The following is a 16,767-nucleotide window of genomic DNA, read 5'->3' as shown; positions in this document are numbered from 1 at the left end:
TCTCCATACGTAAATAGCGGCATGGATGTACAACAGTGAGTGCAGAGAAGTTGTGTGTGACAAGGAAATGTGCAAAAACACTCTTGTTTACATGGTGAAACTATTCAATAGAGTCAGAATCCATCATATATTACGGACCCAAAATCGACAACTCTCACAGCCCAAACAGAAGCGGTACAGAAAAGTTTTAAAGCTAAGTCATCTGTACATAAACTCTCTCTTTCTGTATCGAATGTAACATGTTGTACAAAGTTTTTATCAGTCAAGATTAATTAAATTATAATAAAACTAAAGACTAAAACATATAACGTTAGAACAGCTAATATACTTACCATTGCCATTCTATTTGTAGTAACGTAAATGTGTGCACTTTACTTGCACAATGTTTGATTTGTTGTGTGTAAGTTAATACAGGCAGAAATGATGTGATCTACTTACCATAACCAATTTAATTACTGTTCATTTTGTGATGATCTTCTATTACTATTAAATATTCTCTCTTGACTAATGTGTTGTCCCTTTCACCTAACGTTACTCACTGTTCATTATGTTTTGGCTTTTTCAATTAATTTGTTTATCATTTCATGAGGAACATGGGCTGTTGTTACTGGTGTTGTAAAATTGTGCTGTGTATGAAAACGGGAGTTATCCCCAAAAGTTATTGGTAAATAGCCTATTTAACAGCGTCATGCTCTATGACGAGATGGTTTAATTATAAACCGATCCATAAGCATTATTTTGTTGTACATCATTCAACACGCCGTTTTAGTTTAGGCTATAGAGATATTAAAAACTAGAAACTACTATTTAGTTCCATTAACCGCTTTTGAATTGGAACCGGTATCGTTCAATTCTATGACAGCTGTGTTGCGTTCAGTCCAAAATGGCGGAGTTGCTGCTCTGCGCATGGACGCGTTTGTTGCAATGGAACGTTCTATTGAGTTTCGCCTCTTGGTACTTCTATACTCTTTGGCTGTGCTGCGTCTGGCCATGTTTACTTCGGGTATACTGCATGCGGGTTTTTGTATGCGCCGAGAAGTTCCTCTACTCAAAAGACCAAGATTCCTTGCGAATAGAACATGCGCAGAACACAAATCATTATGGGGATATGCCGATACGCGTTTACATGACCAAAAATTCGGGTTAGAAAAGGGGTACCCCAGGTATCATATCCCGGTTTTTAAAATCCGGGATATGAGCATATTCCGGTTTTTGCCAGTGTTTACATGGCCGTGCGTGACCTGGTTAGTGCTAATATCCCGGTTTTGAACGGGTTATTGGCTGCATGTAAACGTAGTCAGTGTCACAGTTGTGTTTTTGAGTCTTGTTGTCACTAGTCACACATGTCTTCCTTTGTTCTGTTTCCCCGCTGTTGTGTCTTTACCCCAACATAGTATATTTGAATAAAGGATTCAACTCGGAGGTAAAATGAACGTGCCTTTACTTAGCTTCATCGGTAAACAATGACACAGTATCAATGCATCAGCGGATAACCTATAGGTAAACTCAGTAGCTAGGGGAGTGGTTCCGCTGAAGTAAATAGATCCACTTTATATACTACACTCCTCCCCTTTTAGATTAATGCTACATAACTAAGTAACATACAACAATGCCAATGCGTTAAACACAATTTGTTATTCAGTTGACAAATATTGAAACCCTTTTTTTTTTTTTTTTTTTTTTTTAATAAGTCTCATAAGTGAACTCATAAATCCAATCTTTTCGGTGGTGCCCTGAGTCGTTCAGGGTTACGCCTGGGCACTTGCGGAGTGCTCACTGCAGGGGGCAATTCCTCTGTAACTGTGGGTGTCACTGTACTGTGATCAGAGTTGGTTCCAGGATCAGGTGGACGTCCTGGTTGCTCCGGTGTCTTTGGTTGAGCATTCAACAGCTGATCCACATGACGTCTCCAGGTCTGCTCGCCAGTGTCCACCTCGTACATCAGAGGGCCGCTCCTAGTGACAATCTTCCCAGGCGTCCACTTGTCCCCTCGGTAGTCACGTGCCAATACCTGCTGTCCCACATCGAAGCTCCTTGGTTGTTCACTTGAAAAGCCACTGAACTGTTTGCAGGAACAGCATTGCAGGTGTCTGATTAGTTGTTGCATGGACAGAATTGCGGTACACCAGGAGGAAATTGTCAATTTTGTGTTGAAGTGAGATGTCTTCTTTTGTCATTGCTTTTATGGACTTTTTGAATGTTTGTACGAACCGTTCTGCTAATCCGTTTGTTGCTGGATGGTGAGGTGCTGACTTGAAATGCTTGATACCATTCTTTTTCATGAAATCTTGAAACTCTTCAGAAGTATACTGTGGACCATTGTCACTCACAATTTGCTCAGGCAGGCCATTCCTGGCGAAGATGGTTCTCAGAACAGAAACAGTCTTTTCTGATGTTGTTGATTTCATTGGGACTACTTCTGGCCATTTTGAGTGAGCGTCCACAGCTATGAGAAACATAGAGTTCATGAAAGGGCCAGCAAAATCAATGTGCACTCTCTGCCAGGGTGCAGACGGCCATTCCCATGGATGTAGGGGAGCCTGTGACGGTGCGTTTTGAATGCTCTGGCATCCTGGGCAGGTTTTGGTGATGTCCTCGATTTGTTTATCTATCCCTGGCCACCATACGTAACTACGGGCCAGACTTTTCATCTTCACCGTGCCCACGTGACCCTCATGTATACTGTCCAACACTCTGGTGCGAAGCCTGGAGGGCACTACCACACGTGATCCACACATCAGGGTTCCCTGGCAGACTGACAGCTGATCACGTCTTGCTGAAAACTCAGGAAAACATGGATTCCCATGGGCAGGCCAACCTTGTACTGTGATGTCATACACCTTGGAAAGTGTTGGGTCATTCCGCGTTTCTTTTCGTATCATGGCATTTGTAACTGGCAACTGGTCTACCAGTGTTGTGTGGAACATTTCAGCGGGGTCACTCTTTGATGGAATTTCTTTCACAGATGTTGACAGTGGGAGGCGTGACAAACCATCAGCATTACAGTGTTGTTTAGTACCCTTGAACTCGATGTCATATGAGTGTGCTCCTAAGAACAGGGCCCATCGCTGCAGTCGCGCGGCTGACATCACTGGGACTCCTTTTCGTGGATTGAATATTGATACTAGGGGCTGATGATCAGTTACTAAGGTAAACCTTCGGCCATAAAGGTAATGGTGGAACTTTTTGATACCCCATACTAGGCTAAGGGCCTCCCTGTCTATCTGTGCATAATTGCGTTCGGCACTTGAAAGGGACCTTGAAGCGAATGCGATTGGGCGTTCCAGTCCATTATCCATTGTGTGCGATAGGACTGCACCAATGCCGTACGGGGACGTGTCACATGCTAGACGGATGGGTCTGGATGGATCATAGTGGGTCAGTAGTTCGTCAGATGTTATTAGTCTTTTTGTTTCTGTGAATGCCTTTTCACATTTTCTTGACCAATGCCATTCCACTCCTGTCTGTAGTAGTGCATTTAGTGGATACAGCACTGAGGCAAGGTTTGGTAGAAACTTGTGGTAATAGTTGACAAGACCCAAGTACGATCTGAGTTGTGACACATTTTCAGGTTTAGGTGCTTTCAACACTGCCTCAATCTTCTCTTGTGACTTATGCAAGCCGTGCTTGTCAATGACATGCCCGCAGTATGAGATTTCACTTTTGAAAAACTCACATTTCTCACTCTTTGCCCGTAGGCCATACTCATTTAGCCTGGTGAGTACTTTGCTCAGGTTTTGGAAGTGATCGTCATCATCTTTTCCTGTTATGATAATATCGTCCAGGTAGCATTGTGTTCCAGGGATGTCCTGGAGCACCTGGTCCATGGCTCTTTGCCAAATTGCTGGGGCGGACGCAACACCAAACACAAGTCGGTTGTATTGGTAAAGTCCCTTATGCGTGTTGATGGTTAGGAACTTTTTGCTTGACTCCTCCACTTCCATCTGGAGATAGGCCTGTGACAAGTCGATCTTTGAAAACTTCTCCCCACCAGCCAATGCTGAGAAGATGTCTTCGATTCGTGGAAGGGGGTACTGCACCGTGCGCAGCACCGGGTTGATGCTCACTTTGAAGTCCCAACATATGCGCACTTCCCTTTTCCCTTTCTTCACCACGGGAACAATGGGCGTAGCCCAGTCAGTCCAGTCAACTTTTGAGAGAATGCCGGATGCCTCCAAGTTCTGCAGTTCGGCGTCTATCTTGGGACGTAGTGCATACGGCACCGGGCGCGCCTTGTGGAATCTCGGGTTGGCATCTTTGTCAAGTTCAATTTTTGCTTTCAGGTGTTTAAGTTTACCAATGCCTTTCTCAAACACGTGTGCATTAGCCTCCAACAACTGTGGCAGTCTCTGGTCAAGCCTGCAGGTGGAGCTCTTGAGGCCTGTTGAGATATTCAGGGCTTTTATTGCATGCCAGTCAAGCTGAATTTTCCTCAGCCATTCACGCCCCAGTAGTGCTGGGCCTGTGGTTTTCAGGACATAGAGCTCTAACTTGTGTGTTTGGTCACCATAGACCACGTCCACATTAAGCTTCCCTTTTGGTGACACTTTTTCACCTGTATACGTTTTTAACATCACTGACGTTTTTTTCAGTGATAAGTGGGAGAACAGCCTGTCATAGTCGGTCTCAGAGATCACTGATAAAGCTGAACCTGTGTCCAGTTCCATTTTGAGTTTCACTCAAGACACTGTTGTTGTGACCCATATTATTTTTCTGTCTTCTTCAGTTATGCTATGCAGCTCTAAGCATGACAGGTCATCTTCCTCACTGCTGTTTGTGTTGTCTGAATGTTCTGTTACTTTGTGCATTTCATTTGCTTTGGTCTTTGATTTGGGTTTAAAACCTTTGTTCTTTCCAGATTTTTCCTTTTGGGCATTGGTTTGGTCTGATTTGCATGCTCTTTCTATGTGGCCTTGTTTGTGGCATTTCCTACATGTCTTTTCTTTGAACCAGCAGTCGTTTGCACTGTGAGATGATTTACCACACCTGTAGCATTTTTGCTTTTTGCCATTCAAGGACATTTGATGCACTTCGTCTTCTAAGCTTTTCTTCTGTAGCTCTGATGCCCCCTTAGCTGCTGTTTCCATTGAGATAGCTAGTTCGAGTGCTTTCTTCAAATCTAGCTCTTTTTCGGACAGTAGCCTTTTCTGTGTGCTTGTACAGTGAATGCCACATACTAAACGATCTCTCAAGGCATCGCCAAGTCCTTCTTTAAAGTCACAATGCTGCGAGAGTCTGCGCAGTTCGGCCATATACTCGGATATGCTTTCATCCTTTGTTTGATTCCTCTTATGGAATCGGAATCTTTCCGCTATCACTAGTGGTGCGGGATTTAAGTGCTTCTGTAACGTGTCAACAATGTCTGTATATGACTTGCTCGACGGTTAGCAGGGCTCAGGAGATTACGCAGCAGACTGTAAGTTTTAGCTCCCATTAGACTGAGGAGGACGGAACTTTTTTTTGCATCCTCGATATCATTGGCAGCGCAGTATAACTCCACTCGCTCTATGTATGATTCCCAGTCTTCACTTGAACTATCAAACTCCTCTATTTTTCCAACGTGAGCCATTTCGGACATGAAATCCAGATCTTATCCGTTTATCCTTTCACTGTGTGCTATGCACTGTTACTCACGGATCCTTTGCTAGGTTTCGTTTCCTCTCCTTTCTCCCCGGTTTAACTTTTCATTTCGTGCAGTTGTTTAGGGTCCGGTTTACTCGTCGCCAATTGTTGTGTCTTTACCCCAACATAGTATATTAGAATAAAGGATTCAACTCGGAGGTAAAATGAACGTGCCTTTACTTAGCTTCATCGGTAAACAATGACACAGTATCAATGCATCAGCGGATAACCTATAGGTAAACTCAGTAGCTAGGGGAGTGGTTCCGCTGAAGTAAATAGATCCACTTTATATACTACACCCGCCACTCATCCGTTTCCATGGTTACTGTCATTTAGTTCATCTGCATCACCTGTGTTTAGTTAATTATCTTCATCTTCATCTGTTTCACCTGTGTTCGGCCAATCAATGTTCATCTGTGTTAGTATATAGTTCCCTTCTGTTCAGTCAGTCTTTGTCTGTTCTCTGTTGTACTCAGTGTGTGAACCTTCTGCCTGTCTGTACCTAGTTGAGTTATATTGTGAGTAAATGCTTTGCATTGGAACTTTGGACTCCTCATCTTCTTCTGCACCACAGTGAGACAATATGTGTTCAGAATTGAACAGTACTGAATGTATAAAACTGAGGAGAATGCCTGAGATAGCACGAGCCCTATTAATATCAGTGCATCATTTTTTATCAGTTTCTCAGGCAAACGCACATACAAAATTCTAACTTTCAGGAACACAATGTAACTCAAAGCTGCTTTTCTGTTACAAAACTGAGATTTTTTTATTTTTTTATTAAAACAAAATGTTGGCGCTCTAGCTGCTGAAGCATAATTTGCAAGCATTGAACTGGGAGTTACTTGCGGTTGCGCAGAACATTGGTTTGGAATTATGCGAGTTGTGCTCTTGTGCTTCTCTTCTGGGTGGATCTGATGGTTTGAGGCATACCGGTGTACCCATGGTTACAATTGATTGACTCTGCACACGCACCCACCTCACAATGAATAAAGAAGGAAAGAATTCTTATGACGTAGGCTATGCACCTCTTTCGTGATTCATCAGAGCCAGGTGAATGGTGCTCATTTATTGTGACTACAAGCTTTCAACCTCAAGCTATGACATCTTCCACAGAAGTGAAGTTAGATTAATAACTTTATATCTCATTATCTGTGTGCTAACAACACAGAAAACACTCAAGGTTCATTTACAATGTCACTGCTCGCTATGTCCAAAGCTGTGTTTCATTTAAAATATCCAGCTAAATGTTTACATTGTGATTTTCTTTGTGAAGTGTAGAAACTGTGGATTTTGTTTTGTTGTTGTTGAGAAAACTAGGTTATAGGCCTAACTGCAATTTCTGGGTGACTATTGTTCACCATACAGACTTCAAATATTGTGTGATAAATTGAAAGGAATCATTCAGGAGTGACAGGAAATAAGTATTCATGAATGTAGTAAACATGAAAATTTAGACCAACTCCATGGTGTGTAATTTTGATTAAAATTATCTTCTTTCCTTCTCACCCCAAACCTTATGAAAATTGAGTTGTATTCAGTGAAACATGTGAAACACATGCCACCTAATGGTTCCAATTAGCAACTTCAATTGAGACAAATTGAAGAGAGAACCTGGAACAACCAAGTTCTCTCTCCAGTGATTTCTTTCTGCTTCATTATGACTGAATGGCGAAATCTGAGCCTCCCTGAACCTGCACGAGTCACTCACAAGCGTCATAAGTAAACTCTTCAAGAACTAGCAGCTTAATGTCACCCAGTTACAGCTTAATCCAATAGCTAGCTTACTGAGGGAAATATCTGCAACATCATCAGCTAACTGTTTGTGATGCTCTGTTGTCAATGCCAATAAGCACATTGTCCTAGAGAAGGGAGCATTACAAGAGTACCACAAGATGAAGTCGTCCCAGACTAAGGCATACTTCTAGCGTTTTGTTATCTGTAACTTCAATGAACCCTGACCCATCTTTATGGACATAAAACAGCTCTGAAATAAATTCCAGTACAGGATTGAGATTAGTTGCATCTCATATCGTGAGAGATTTGTAAAGCATGTTTGCAATTTGAGATTGATTTAAGATTTATCCGTTGATGCTGTGTGCTTTAAGACTATAGTTTTAAGACTGTATATGTTATTATTAGAAAGATACTTTTTAGGAATGTCCAAAGCAATTAGTCAGGAATCCTTGAGACAACTGATCCTAATTTGGACATTGCGTCATTTCTATGACAACAGATTATATCTAAAGTCACACAGACTTAAAGTTCAAGTTATACAATGTGATTCAAATGTAACTGGGGATTAAAGAACATTTAGAAGCTTGTGAATATAATTTGTCACTTAATGCAGTTTTAGTAAGTCAGTGTTCTTTCGTTCCTTACTTTCTTCAGTATTTATTAATTCATGGAGAATTAAGTGGGAATTAGTGGGAAAAATATGAAAAAATATCTGGTATAATGCCTTAATTTGAATAACTGATTGTATGCTCCAGGGTTCCTGCCTCCATTAGGGATTCCAATTAAGACTTGTGGCCATCTATCCCTGTGCAAAGGCTGTTTTTTTTTAGAGCTCACAGCACAAATCACTGTCACATCTTAACTTGCACACAAATGTAGAGGGACATACCTTACCAAAACACACACACACACACACACACACACACACACACACACACACACACACACACACACACACACACACACACACACACACACACACACGCAAGGCGATTCTTACGTGAATGACGATTTTCACAATCAAATTCAAGGACACACTCGTACATTTTAAACATTCAAATGTTTTTGTGCACAGTTGTATATCTACGAATTGTGTTTTGCATTTGTGAAATGTATTTTGTATGTACACACACACACACACACACACACACACACACACACACACACACACACACACACACACACACACACACACACACACACACACACACACACACACCACCTGTGTAAGTGTGAGCTTTTTTTTTTTTTTTTTACAGTGGACAAGTGTCTGGTTTCAGCAAAGTACACTCGAATGCACAATGACTTTTCCATCTCTCACAAATGAACATACTGAAAAGAGTGTATTTGCTCTTGTTTACATCTGTGTTATGTTGCTGTGAAGTCTTCGTGTCACTCTTTCCCTCTCTCAGCATCAAATGTCATTAGCTGCAGCCTAATCACTCTTCCACAGTGCTCGTGTCCCTATGCTGTCCAACTGGGATATTTTTAGCTCTGAAACAACTGGTCTCCTAAAAAAGGGTTAGAGGAACACTGCTATGTAAGGTATCCTGGCTGCTCTCTCCAATCCTATTACCAGCACAATCCATCAGCCACTCTTTGTCTCAGGTCAGGAGAGAAGGAAGAGAGTCAAGGGTTTGCTGAAGAACGCTGAATTTTCAGAAGAAGGGTATACAGAGCCTCAGAAAGGACAGTGGAAGAAGGCCTGGATGGTTGGCACTCTTATTATTTCTGTTAATAACTCTTGACTTATATTTCTCACACTTCTAGACCAAAGCTTTCTGAAAGCTAAAAGCTGCATGAAGTTTCTTTTTTGGAAAAGTCTTAGTCACTATAGACCATGCAGACCACCTGGATCCTTCTGCTTGCCTCTCTGGGTGTCTCTACCCTGGCTGGTGCTGAGAAAGGCCTCGAATTCCCACGTTATGATGGCAAAGACCGTGTCTTGGACATAGATGACAAGAACTACCGCAAATCCCTGAAGAAATACGACATGCTCTGCCTGTTCTACCACGCTCCCCCACCAACTGCAAAAGAGCTGCAGAAACAGTTACAAATGACTGAACTAGTGCTAGAGGTAAGAGAGGAAAAGTCAAGTGTGAATGCATGATATAAGGTAGATGTAAGGCTGAATGGAAATCAGAGAGTGTTTATTGGAGCAAAGCAACATAGGATTGACTACAGACACAGTACAGCCTTCACCAACTGTGCAGTAGTTATTAAAAATAAGCACATTATATTTATTCATTTTTTGTGGGGGAGTTTCTGGTATTTTTTTATGTCTGTATAAAATGGGTGGTCATCATAATTTCAAATACATTTTTTTGCATGCTGTATGTATTAATATCAGTTTAGAGGTCCACAGACTGCAGCCGATTGACATATCTATCTTCACATGGCTCTCTTTTTTCACTTATGTATTTATCTGGATTTAAAAGTGGACTTCTTCAGTCAGCATGTTAATCAAGCACTTCATTTTCAGTACTCCTCCTGATAGCCTTCTGGGAAACTGGCTTTTAAAATTCAGCCATTCAAATAACTTGCATCATAATGAAAGCAGAACACCAGGGTATTTATGGAACCAGATCACTTCTAAAATGATTACATACGTGTGCTCTCCTTTACTCTAAATGTATGGCTCAAAAGTTCACTATCTAGACTATTATGCATGGTACTCATTGTACTTCTGATATCCACAGCAATATAATACAAGGTTTTTTAACAAAAATCTGAAGCATGTCCATACAATCCTCTAAATTACAATGCTTGAGTATAAACAGCTCAGCAACTCATGCCTTCCAACAATTCCTCCAGAATTTATTCCCCATATTATCATATTGGGTGAGAGTCTGTCTCTCACATTGGAGGGTAAACTGTAGGCACACTACAACACCTCTTGTTCTGAGCAAAGAATTAATTTTGTTTGAATAGGCCTATGTCTCTTTGAACAATTTGTGGAAAATTTTTGGTACTAACTTTGACCGAATAGCATAATGCTATATACTTTACTTTGAACCTGAACTAATACTAAATAAGACAACAAAAAAAAAAATACTGTTATAGTACAAATAATTTGTTTTTCCACAGTTAGCTGCTCAAGTTTTGGAGGAAAAGGATATTGGCTTTGGAATGGTTGACTCCCAAAAAGATTCTAAGGTTGCCAAGAAACTAGGTGAGGAAAAACAATGTATATATACTATATATATTTATATATATATACACACACACAAACACATACTATATATATGTGTGTGTGTGTGTGTGTGTGTGTGTGTGTGTGTGTGTGTGTGTGTGTGTGTGTGTGTGTGTGTGTGTGTGTGTGTGTGTGTGTGTGTGTGTGTGTGTGTGTGTGTGTGTGTGTGTGTGTGTGTGTGTGTGTGTGTGTGTGTGTGTGTGTGTATCACTCCGCTCAAAGTAGTACTACTTTCATACCTCTCAAATCACATGGTGAATGTGATTTCACCAAGTGGAACATGTTCCTGGAAAAACATCTTTGCTGATCCTGAAAAAGCATTCCGGTCAACAATCAGATTTGAGGGTTTACTGTTTATGTCAAGTTTCGGCTTCAGCCAGGGTTAGGTGCTTCTATATCAGAGTTATTCACCTTTCATTTCCCTCTGAGTTAAGGGATAAGTTATGGGTAGGGATCCCAGAACCAACAAACTATGTTGATCCAGGTCAGGAACATGTTTTACTTGACAAAATCACTGTGACCCATATGACACCGTGGAATTGCACTCTCTTGTTTCATATAAATCTTTTATTGAGATACAGACATGATTATTATCATTATCCTCATTAAATATCACAGTTTATAGTTTAACACAACATCAATCCCTGCAGGAGATTTGCATAAATGGATAATGATACAGTAGGCTATAAAGGCTGTACAATGTACTCTACACTGCCATGATGAGTGACTATAGTATTTGTTTCACTAAAAGGTTTGCAAGAGGAGGGCAGCGTCTATGTCTTTAAGGAGGACCGTGTGATTGAATTTGATGGACTGCTCTCTGCAGACACTCTTGTGGAATTCATTCTGGATGTAAAGAATCTGTGTTTATCATAAATCCAGACATCTCATTTGTTTTAGTACTTTTCTATGTCGCTTTAACTCTCTGCCTCCCCTTCTCTCCCTCATGCTTCAGCTGTTGGAAGATCCGGTTGAGATAATTGACAATGCTCTGGAGTTGCGAGCTTTTGACCGTATAGAAGTCGATATCAAACTCATTGGCTTCTTCAAGAGTCGTGACTCTGAACGTGAGTATGTATGTACAGACTATGAGAGGCAGGAGGTATCTGAATGTTCAGAGACAAATATACCCTTCAGCTGCAGTAATCTGATCTCTGCATGTTTCAAAAACACACATACATAGTATGCAATGAATTAATACCATGCAATAAACGTTAACATAATGTCTGTACATTCCAGATTGTTTTTTAAATGCACATTGAAACCTTATGAGCTCTCTTGAGCATTGTAGGATACTATTCTTTCAAGCTAGTTGACATTTAGAGGTCATTTATTTCAAATCACCACTCTGTTAGCCAACACTGTCACAAAGAAAGGTTCCACTTACAATAAAAAGGTAATTTACAGGTTTTGATTCCCTTTTGTCTTTTATCAAATTAATACATCTTCACCTAACCTCACCTAATTGCCTCACCTCCCCATTTTCCCTCTTTCTTTTTTCTCTGGTTTCTTCAGAGTATCTTGCTTTCCAAGAAGCAGCTGAACAGTTTCAGCCTTTTATCAAATTTTTTGCCACCTTTGAGAAATCTGTGAGTATCATGTTATTTTATGCTCTGTTTATGTTCAGAAGATCTTTAGCATTGTGCGATTATTTTTCTTTTGGAGAAGCAGTAATTATCTGAAAACAATTGATGGTATGAGTTGCTCTTATTTTTGCATTTTAGGTGGCAAAAGAGCTGACTCTGAAGATGAATGAGGTGGACTTCTATGAGCCCTTCATGGAGGAACCAGTGACCATTCCAAACAAACCCCACTCAGAGGAAGAGCTGGTGGCCTTCATATCTGAACACAGGAGGTAATCAGGAAAGCTGATCTAATGATTTTCTGAAGGATGGATACAGATATTTTATACCAATCTCATATTACATAATGATGCTATCTTTTATTGACCTCCACAGACCAACTCTAAGAAAGCTCAGGGCAGAGGACATGTTTGAGACCTGGGTGAGCAATATATTTTAAATAAAACTTTGGTAACACTTTGCACATATTAATGCCTTATTCTACATGACCATATTCAAGATCCCTTAACCCTACCCCATACCTAAACATAACCAATAAAACTCACTGTAAAAAAAGATTGTTAGAAAAATAAGTTTGTGCTGCCTTAAAATCGTAAGTTCAGCCAACTCAAATATCTAAGTTGTCACTTAGTACAACTTCACATTTCAAGTTGACTAAACTTTAAATTTTAAAGGACAAGTCCGGTATTTTACACTTAAAGCCCTGTTTTAAGGTCGTTTCTGATGAAATAGAACGGTTAAGATTGAAATTTTTATGAAACACATTTATTATATTTTTACCTATATCATTAAAATAGTATAACGTTGTTATTATAAAAAACGCATTATATTTAATTTGAGTTCGTTTTTTTTTTTTTGGAGAACAATTAACACATAAACGTATCTACTGTACCTATTTATCCAAAGGAATTTATATTGAATCAAGATCAGAATCAAATCACAAGAATTGAATTGAAATTGTGAAATTTGTGTTAAGCAATAATAAAAACAGTATACCAGTAAACTTAATAAAATTATGCCATATCGCCTAGCCCTAGCTTTAAGTGTAAAATACCAAACTTGTCCTTTAAGGCAACACAAACACTTTAAGTTGAATGAAACAATTTTTTTTCTTGTCTCATGCTTCTCATATAACAATGTGGACTTGCACTCTCTCTTTTTTCATACAAATACCATCTTGCACCATCTCAGTTATCGATTGTAAAATAAAATTGACCCCAGACGACATCACTCTTAATTTTATTGTAATATTGTTGGTCTGGTTTTATTGTAATGGAATGTTTTTTTTCTTTTTGGCAGACATTTTAAGATATGCAGTTATAAAATAATTTAAACTCAAATCAATATTTTATGTCCACGTTGCCTATATGTATTTATTTAGTGAATGGTCATGCAATAAGTGGGATAGTGAAAAGTCAGCTATATCACAAAAATGATGCCCTGACAGAGGGTGATCGGACCCCGATGCAGAGTGGAGGAATACATGTAAATATCATAAAGCAATGACACTGAAATAAATGTTCTCTTATGCAGGAGGATGATTTGAATGGAATTCACATTGTAGCCTTTGCAGAAGAGGAGGACCCTGGTATGTGCAGTTTCAGGACACCTCTCTTAATTCATAAGTCATAAAGCCAAATGATTTTTGTTTGGTGCAAGTATCATTGACTAAAGGAATTAATGAGATAAGGACTTGACCGTAAATTTGTTTTTTAGATGGTTTTGAATTCTTGGAGATTTTGAAGGAGGTTGCCAGAGACAACACACACAATCCAGACCTGAGTATTGTGTGGATCGACCCAGACAACTTCCCATTGGTGACTAAAATAAGTCTGGATAGATGAATATATTTAGTCAGTACTGTAATGTAAAATGGATGTCAGAAACTGAAAGAAAAATGCTTTCTTTTTTTAAACCCCTCTTCATATGCATATTTCCTATCTTAGCTCATTCCGTACTGGGAGAAGACCTTCAAGGTTGACCTCTTTAGACCACAGATTGGAATAGTAAATGTTACAGATGTAAGTGCAATACTTAATTTTTTCAACTAGATCCATTAAGTTCATTATGAAGGCCATCTTTCTCATGTTTGGATCTGTCCCACTGTCATGGTACATAATAATAAATTTATTATTATTATTATAAAGAAACTTTTAAATTGACTCATTTGACAGGCGGACAGTGTCTGGTTGGAAATACCTGATGATGATGAGCTGCCGTCACCCGAAGAACTGGAAAACTGGATAGAAGATGTCCTCTCTGGAACAGTCAACACAGAGGATGATGATGAGGAGGATGACGACTATGACGATGATGATGATGATGATGATGATGATGATGATGATGACGATGACAATGATGACGACGATAATGATGATGATGACGACGATGATGAATAATTCATATACTGTGAACCTCAAACAAATCTGCTGAGATAACAATTTTGTCTTTTACAGTAAAATCATTTTGTACATCAGTGGATAAATTGCATAGTGTTAAGTGTTCCTAATGTTAAATTGAAATGATACAAGTGCACATGTCTCTTATTTTATAGGTGAAAATCATTTATTTTAATCAGATCTAAACTGAAAATTGATAAAGGGATTTGAATTAAATTTTGCAGTGTAATTTTACCTATGGAATTATTTTACTCTTCTGAACATTTTCTACTGTAATTACTCATTCACAATAATAAAACTTTACAAGTAATTAGGAAAGTGTGTTCTTATTTAAATAATGTAAGGCCTTATTAGCTTTCACATTTATATGATTTGTCATAAATCTAATACAAAATAAATTCTGTGCTAAATTATGATTTTGACTTTATGAATGATCAATTAACAGTTTTTTTTAAAGAAATGCGAAATGACTTTTTTTTTAAAGTAAAACGAGCTTGTTAAAGAATTTGGTTCTAATGTCAGGTTTCAATAAGCTCTTACATGATGACATAGGGTGGATTAAAAAAATGTACTTATTTGAAAAATAAACAGTATACGCACACTGTTGTTCACTCTATACTGTAGAAACTTACTGTGCGTTCACACCGCCGCTGGTGAGAGCGTCATAGTGGCCGGAAGTCATTCATTTTTAATGAGAGCCGGCGGCGAGCTCCGGCGAGAGCGGCGCGGCGCGTCTTGGACGCGTGATTTTTTTTCCCAAACCACTTCAGCGGAAATCCCGCCCTGCAGCCGATTCTAAAGTTTTCATTGGTCATGTCAATCACTGTACTGATTGCCTACACCAAACACTGATCCCTAAACCTACCCGTCACTGTAACCTAAACCAATGAAATCGGCTGCAGGGCGGGATTTCCGCTGAAGTGGTTTGGGAAAAAAAATCACGCGTCTTGGACGGTGAGAGCGGCGAGGAGTGTTGAATTCAGGTCAACTTTATGGTAATAAGCAATGACGCGGTTCGACGGCAACCAATCGGAATATAGAAGTGCCTCGTTTGAGAGGAGTCCAGAGAACGCAGTCCTGTAAACTTTGGTTCCGACCACATTAGTTCCCAAGCAAAATTGAGGAGGTTGATCATTTGAATTTGATAAGAAGGCGCGCAACACTATTTATAGGCAATATTTTCGCGCTAGAACGCTTGTTTTTCAGCGGGAATGTAAATTATAATAGCACTTAACCATGAACATAAAAGCCACACCAGACAAATGGCTTTTAATTTGTTTATTTCATTAGCAAACATGTCACTATAATTGTTACGTTTTTTCCATCGATCAATTTTCTGCAAAAATAACGATCGACATGATTGATGCTTTGTGGCCCCTTTAAATACAGTTGTAAAAATGACCACGCGTTCGATCTACGTCAGAGCATCAGAGCGTCCACGAATCTTTCCACGGCGTCGCTGGCAGGGCGGCGAGAGCGAATTTTGCCGCTCTTGCCGGCGGCGGTGTGAACGTACAGTTAAAGGGTTAGTTCACCCAAAAATAAAAATTCTGTCAATTATTACTCACCGTCATGTTGTTCCAACCCCGTAAGACTTTTGTTCATCTTCGGAACACATATTAAGATATTTTTGATGAAATCTGAAAGCTGTCTCACTCCTTCATAGGCTGCTAGGTAATTGCATCTGCCGGCCTAAAAAAATTAGTAAAGACATCGTTAAAATAGTCCAAGTGACTACAGTGGCTCAACATTAAGTTTATCAAGAGAATACTTTTTATGCGCAAAAAACAAACAAAACGACTTTATTCAACTATTCATTTTCTTCTGTGTGGGCCTCTGACGTGAGTTCACGATAGCGCCACGACGCATGCGGGAGAACTGACAAGATGACGCTCACGATCATTTGATGAGAAAGTGTGAAAGGTAAGCCATTCATTTTGCAGCATTGGTAAGGCACTTTCACTTTTTCTCGTTGGTTTCTCACGATTCGGTCATTCAGGAAATGCAAACCAATTTAAAAACACTACATCGAGACCCATCTGAGTCATCTTCTCAGTTCTGCCTGGCTGCCGAGATATGGAGCTAGAATTGTGTCTTTATTACATGCGAGAAATAAATGATCTGAGAGAAAAAAAAAAGTTTGAGAGAAAAAGTTATCACACTGATAGCAAAAAAGCATTTCATGAGAGAAAAATAATATTTGAGAGAAAAAGTTTTCATAACAATAGCAAAA

The 16,767-nt window shown here is 39.5% G+C and overlaps 1 protein-coding gene across 1 annotated transcript; it reads left to right on the top strand.

Annotated features, from left to right (window-relative positions):
* Positions 1-8,924: 8,924 nt before the first annotated feature.
* Positions 8,925-14,852, top strand: LOC143723288 (calsequestrin-2-like). The gene is made up of 12 exons (XM_077215461.1): positions 8,925-9,071; positions 9,182-9,436; positions 10,447-10,531; positions 11,304-11,404; positions 11,508-11,619; positions 12,068-12,141; positions 12,277-12,407; positions 12,511-12,556; positions 13,669-13,723; positions 13,852-13,952; positions 14,082-14,156; positions 14,310-14,852. The coding sequence occupies exons 2-12, from the start codon at positions 9,200-9,202 to the stop codon at positions 14,532-14,534; spliced, it is 1,242 nt and encodes a 413-aa protein (XP_077071576.1). The 5' UTR covers positions 8,925-9,071; positions 9,182-9,199; the 3' UTR covers positions 14,535-14,852.
* The last annotated feature ends 1,915 nt before the right edge of the window (positions 14,853-16,767 follow it).

Source organism: Siphateles boraxobius, unplaced genomic scaffold (assembly GCF_051911475.1).
Source record: "Siphateles boraxobius isolate OS27281-9 unplaced genomic scaffold, OSU_SipBor_1 7, whole genome shotgun sequence".
Classification (NCBI taxonomy): Eukaryota; Metazoa; Chordata; class Actinopteri; order Cypriniformes; family Leuciscidae; genus Siphateles; species Siphateles boraxobius.
This window is presented reverse-complemented; position numbering and strand designations above follow the sequence as displayed.